Consider the following 4,741-nt stretch of genomic DNA (forward strand, 5'->3'; position numbering starts at 1 on the left):
TCCACGGGAGCGAGTGCCATCGAAACAAATCCATCTCATACCATAATCCCAACCCGCTTCTGGTGCCCAAACGATGCAGGGAGCAGGCAGCAACCACCACGCAGCCTCATCGCCCACCTTCCTCCCTCCGTCCCCGCCCCAAAACTGCGAGAGAAGCCCCCCCTGTCCAGGTCCCAGCATCGCGAGCACAGTGGAAAGCTGGAGCGGTTTGCCGTGCAGATGGGCGTGCTAGCAGGGCACTCGGTGACAGCATCCTGCCAGCCAAAACGTGCTCTTTTCCCCGTAGTTTGTTCATTTTTAGCAGCGCTGCGGGATCTGGCTTCCCAAAGGGGCTCAGGAAAAGGGGGAATCATGGCAAGGATGCGGGAAGGAAGGTACCGGGCTGCAAAGGAGAGGAATCCCGGGGTTTTTATTGCCCGGGGTTTGAGCAAATCCTGGGCGTAATTCAAGTCCTGTCCCTGGCAAGTTACTCCTGTGCTGCAACTTCTCCTGCTGAAAGATGGGAAAAGGACAACTGTTCCCTTCCGTGAAACAAACCCAAACGAGCAAGGCTCTGTCGGTCTGGTACAGCAAAGCCAGCCGCTGAGTTCTGTTTCCTTTTTAAGCGCCATGCAGCCTGCCGTGCCTTTACTGCTGGAATAAAGAAGGCATCAACCCGCCTGGCTTGGTCGGGGGAACAGGATCTGCGTTTTCTTGTTCCTTTTTTTAATTTCCCAAGCCTAAGGAGCGGTGCCCGGCACTGCCACGATTCCTCACCTCCCCGGTGCCGTGCAGAAGGGAACAGCACCGTTTAGAGAAACAAAGTCACAACTAAACTGGAAATAAACTTCCCAGCCAGCCCGCACCTTGCAGAGGTGCGAGACCCTTGGGGGAGGAAGGAAACGTTCCGCAGCCCTTTAGAAGGGGCCAGATCAAAAGGTCCCCGAAATATTTAATTCTCTCTTTTTCATGGTTTTAAGGACGGGGAGCGAAAGCAGAGTGCGCAGCCACGTGGCAGGGGGAGGAAGCACCGCTGCAGCAGCCCAGTATTTCTGAACCCAAAATGACCCCTCCCCAATAAATCGAGGCCCCACAACTCAGCCAACACCTCCAAAAGGGCACAACACGAGGGAGAACCTCCCTGTGCCCTGTCCTCCCATGGAGAAGGAGCCTTTTGCTTTTTCCTGATGCCCAGGATGGGGAAGAGCCGAGCCCGGAGGCAGAGCATCCTCCACAATCCCCTTGTCCCCTTGGTGCCAGACCAAGCTCCCCAAGGACAGGCTGGGGCACCCCTGGCCATTTCCCACCCCGATGCGCTCCCTTCGCTCCGCTTGCCCCCCACCAGCCCGGGATGCTCCTCTGGGGTCCCAAGGGAGACTCCTTCACACGACGCCTGCCCGACCTCGTCCTCGGGCACCCCGCACACCCCATAGAGCCCTTTGGGACCCCCCCATTCTCTCCTAGGGGGGGCTGCTCTGGGGGTTGGCTGCCTTGCAGGCACCAAAGGGTTACGCTCGGAGGTGCCGCTCTGCGCTCCAGGCACCTGGAGGGGAGGGAGGGAGGGATGGAGAGGAGTTTTCGTCGAGGCTCCAAGAAGGCAGCGAGGAGCGAGCAGGAGCGGGCAGGAGCGCGGCGGCAGCAGGTGAAGCCACGGGGGGAGCCGCCACCGCCACCCGGTCCCGTTCGGCTGCCACCATGGGTCGGGGGGGGGCCCTAGGAAGCGGCTTATAAAAGGGGGGACACCCCCCCCCCTCCCCTTCCCCTGGCTGACGTCCCCCTCGCTCAAAGAGAAGGGAGGGAAAAAGGGAAAAAAAAAAAAAAAAAAAGCAAAACCCACCCAAAGCCGCTCTAAAATTGAGGGAAGAGCGAAGGCGGGCGGCATCGGCTGGAAAATGCATCTCCCTCGGAGCTGCATCGTCCTCCTCATCCAGGGGAGCATCGCGCTGCTGGTGAGCGGCTGGGGGAAGGGGAGAGGGAAAAGGGGGGGCTGCAGGGGACGGGGAGGGGGTGTCGGGCAGCCGAAAAGACCGGGCAGCCTTAGAGCAGGGATCATTTCCCAAATCGTTTTATCCTCTTCCCCCCCACCACCACCCCAATTCCCCCACTCCCCCGAAAAAAAAAAGCATCCCAAAACTTCTGCTGTTTTGCAGCGGGTGGGCAGAGGGCAGGGTGGGCTCACGGATGGGGCTGGAGATGGAAGCGTCGTGTCCCCACCCCGATCACCCCAAAAAGCTGTAGCCTCCCCCCCCCCCGTCCCCGGGCACCGCAGCCTTGGCACAGCTGCTGGGGGCAGCCCCTGGGCACCCCCGGGCTGGGGGACACCGGCACAGGCTGCCACCCACGAGGCCACCCTCGGCTTCCTCGCACCCCGGGGATGGCAGCGAGCATCTGCCCGGCTGCTCAGCACCCCCAGCTCCTCACCGAGCCCTTGCTGGGATCCCCAAACCCCTGGTGCTTCCCCCCAGCACGAGGGGGCTGCAGCATCTGCCTCCTGCCAGGAGGGATGTGGTGCTGGGCGCCCACCCAGCCCACTGGGTGCCCACTGGGTGCCCACTCTGCCAGCACCCCCAGAATGCCAGCAGGGCAGCCCCTGCCCATGCTTTTTTTTGGGGGGGGCTGTGGCTGGTACCAAACAGAGCCCCCAAGCCAGCAGGGAAGGGAGGGGAGAGGAGTTTGCGGGGAGCCCGTGCGTGGCCGGTCGGGCGCTGGCATCTCCCCGGGATGGGGAACTCACCTCTGCTGCTCCTGGCCGCAGCAAGGTTTGGAGGTCAGGAGAGGGGTCCACGGGAGGTGCTGGCAGCAGCAGAACTGGTGTAAAAGCTACCAGGGCACCTTCGCCACGGGTGTACCTGGGTGCCCTCCCCCATAGCACCCCGTCTCCCCAGCAGCGAGCCCCCCGGGTGCCGAGGAAGGTGTCCCCACGGGGCTGTGAAATTCACCCGCCCCAGCGCCTCTCACCCCAAGGGGGGAAAAAAAGGAAGGGAAAAAATGCTGCCAGAAGGGCAACGGGGGTTATGGAGAGAAGCAGAATGGGAAGACGGGAGAAAAGGGAAATAAGGAGGGTATGGATAAGGAAAGAGGATGGCTGGGTCCCACCTGGAGACACGGGGTGAGCAGGGAACGAGGCTGGGCCAGGGGCAGGCACCCACCGCCCGGCTTTCACTCTCCACCATTGCTGCCTCCAGGTGACCTGCGGCCAAGAAGAGCCAGGGGAAGGTGCAGAGCAGCACGAGCCCGAGCCCCAGGAGAGAGCCCGAGCGCAGAAGGCGAGGGGGCTGCTCTCCCCAGAGACCCTCCTGGCTCCAGCCGTGCTGCAGAACGTGACCCTGGTGGAGCTGGTGAGCAGCTCGCGGGAGCTGTGGGATATCCTGGATAACCTCTCGGAGCGGGACCATGCTCCGCATCCCAGAGACCGGAGGGATTTGGGGCCAGCCTCGGGCAAACTGAAAAAAATTTTCGGCTGGGGAGATTTCTATTCCAACATCAAGACGGTGAAGCTGAACCTGTTGATCACCGGGAAGGTGGTGGATCACGGCAACGGCACGGTCAACGTCTTCTTCCGCCACAACTCGACGGGGCAGGGGAACATCTCGGTCAGCCTCGTCCCCCCCACCAAGGCGGTGGAGTTCGACCTGGAGCAACAGATCTTCATCGAGGCCAAAGAATCCAAAATCTTCAACTGCCGCGTGGAGTACGAGAAGGTGGACCGGGCCAAGAAGACCACGCTCTGCACCTACGACCCCTCCAAGACCTGCTCCCACGAGCACACCCAAAGCCACGTCTCCTGGGTCTGCTCCAAGCCCTTCAAAGTCATCTGCATCTACATCACCTTCTACAGCATAGACTACCGGCTGGTGCAGAAGGTGTGCCCCGATTACAACTACCACAGCGACGTGCCCTACTACCCCTCGGGATGAGGAGCTCTGCCCAGCTCAGGATCCCCCCCGGTGACGAGGGGGCGCTGGGGGGGGCGGGGGGAGGGCTGGGGATGGTTTTTAAGCGGGGTGGGAGCGCAGCGGTCCCTAAAAAAAAAAAAAAAGCAGAAGCGAGGAAGGAAGAGGAGGGATTTCGGTTTTACCCCAAAAGCTCCAACGTCAAGAGGAGGAGCCGTAGGAGATGGGGTAACGGCGATGCTAAACCTGGCGTGGATCCGTGGTCTTTGGAGACGGGGTCTGAAACTGGGATAAAACAAAAAAATAGGACATAAACCACAATCAGGACTTGTGTTTTCTCAGTGCAATAATGGATTTGCCTGGATCTAGGCCGCGTGGTCCTGAAAGGTCGGCGGCCAGGGAAAGGTCGCCTCTGGGAATGGGCTCGTAGGGCCTGGAGCTGGGAGAAGACCCCAGCAGGGACAGGGGCACCCGACACACTCCGGGGGCTGGAAGCCAACCGTGGGCAGCCCCCTCGTTTGGGTGCCAGGAGGAACCAGAGCTGGGTTTTCCCCACACGTGGGACAGCCCTCGGGGTGCAAAGGGCCGCGGGGACGACAGCGGGGCAGGGGGGTCCGTGGTGGGACCCTGGTTCCCGGGTGCCACCCCACCGCAGCTCCTGGCTTTCGGGGACCGTGCCCCGCTGGCTCCAGCGGCTCGAGAAATCCTGGTCGGATCTGTCAAATCTGCTGACACAATATATGATTCATGTGTTTCCCCTGACACCGTGTGATTCATGCGTTTCCCCTTCATCTCATCCGTGCTTCCCAGCGCGCCGCCCGGCTCCCCCAGCGCCCGCTCCCCCCCTCGCCTGCGGGGTCTGCAGCGCC

The 4,741-nt window shown here is 61.7% G+C and overlaps 1 protein-coding gene across 1 annotated transcript; it reads left to right on the plus strand.

Annotated features, from left to right (window-relative positions):
* The first annotated feature begins 1,446 nt into the window (after nt 1-1,446).
* NXPH3 (neurexophilin 3) lies at nt 1,447-3,953 on the plus strand. The gene is made up of 2 exons (XM_068660854.1): nt 1,447-1,928; nt 3,165-3,953. The coding sequence occupies exons 1-2, from the start codon at nt 1,872-1,874 to the stop codon at nt 3,894-3,896; spliced, it is 789 nt and encodes a 262-aa protein (XP_068516955.1). The 5' UTR covers nt 1,447-1,871; the 3' UTR covers nt 3,897-3,953.
* Nucleotides 3,954-4,741: the final 788 nt, after the last annotated feature.

The sequence above is a fragment of the Anas acuta genome, chromosome 25 (genome assembly GCF_963932015.1).
Source record: "Anas acuta chromosome 25, bAnaAcu1.1, whole genome shotgun sequence".
NCBI lineage: Eukaryota > Metazoa > Chordata > Aves > Anseriformes > Anatidae > Anas > Anas acuta.

Bases quoted from the DNA above. Each gene is read 5' to 3' on its own strand.
- NXPH3 (XM_068660854.1), top strand. From the start codon at position 1,872: ATGCATCTCCCTCGGAGCTGCATCGTCCTCCTCATCCAGGGGAGCATC. The intron at 1,929-3,164 runs GTGAGCGGCTGG...TGCTGCCTCCAG, and splicing joins AGGGGAGCATCGCGCTGCTG to GTGACCTGCGGCCAAGAAGA.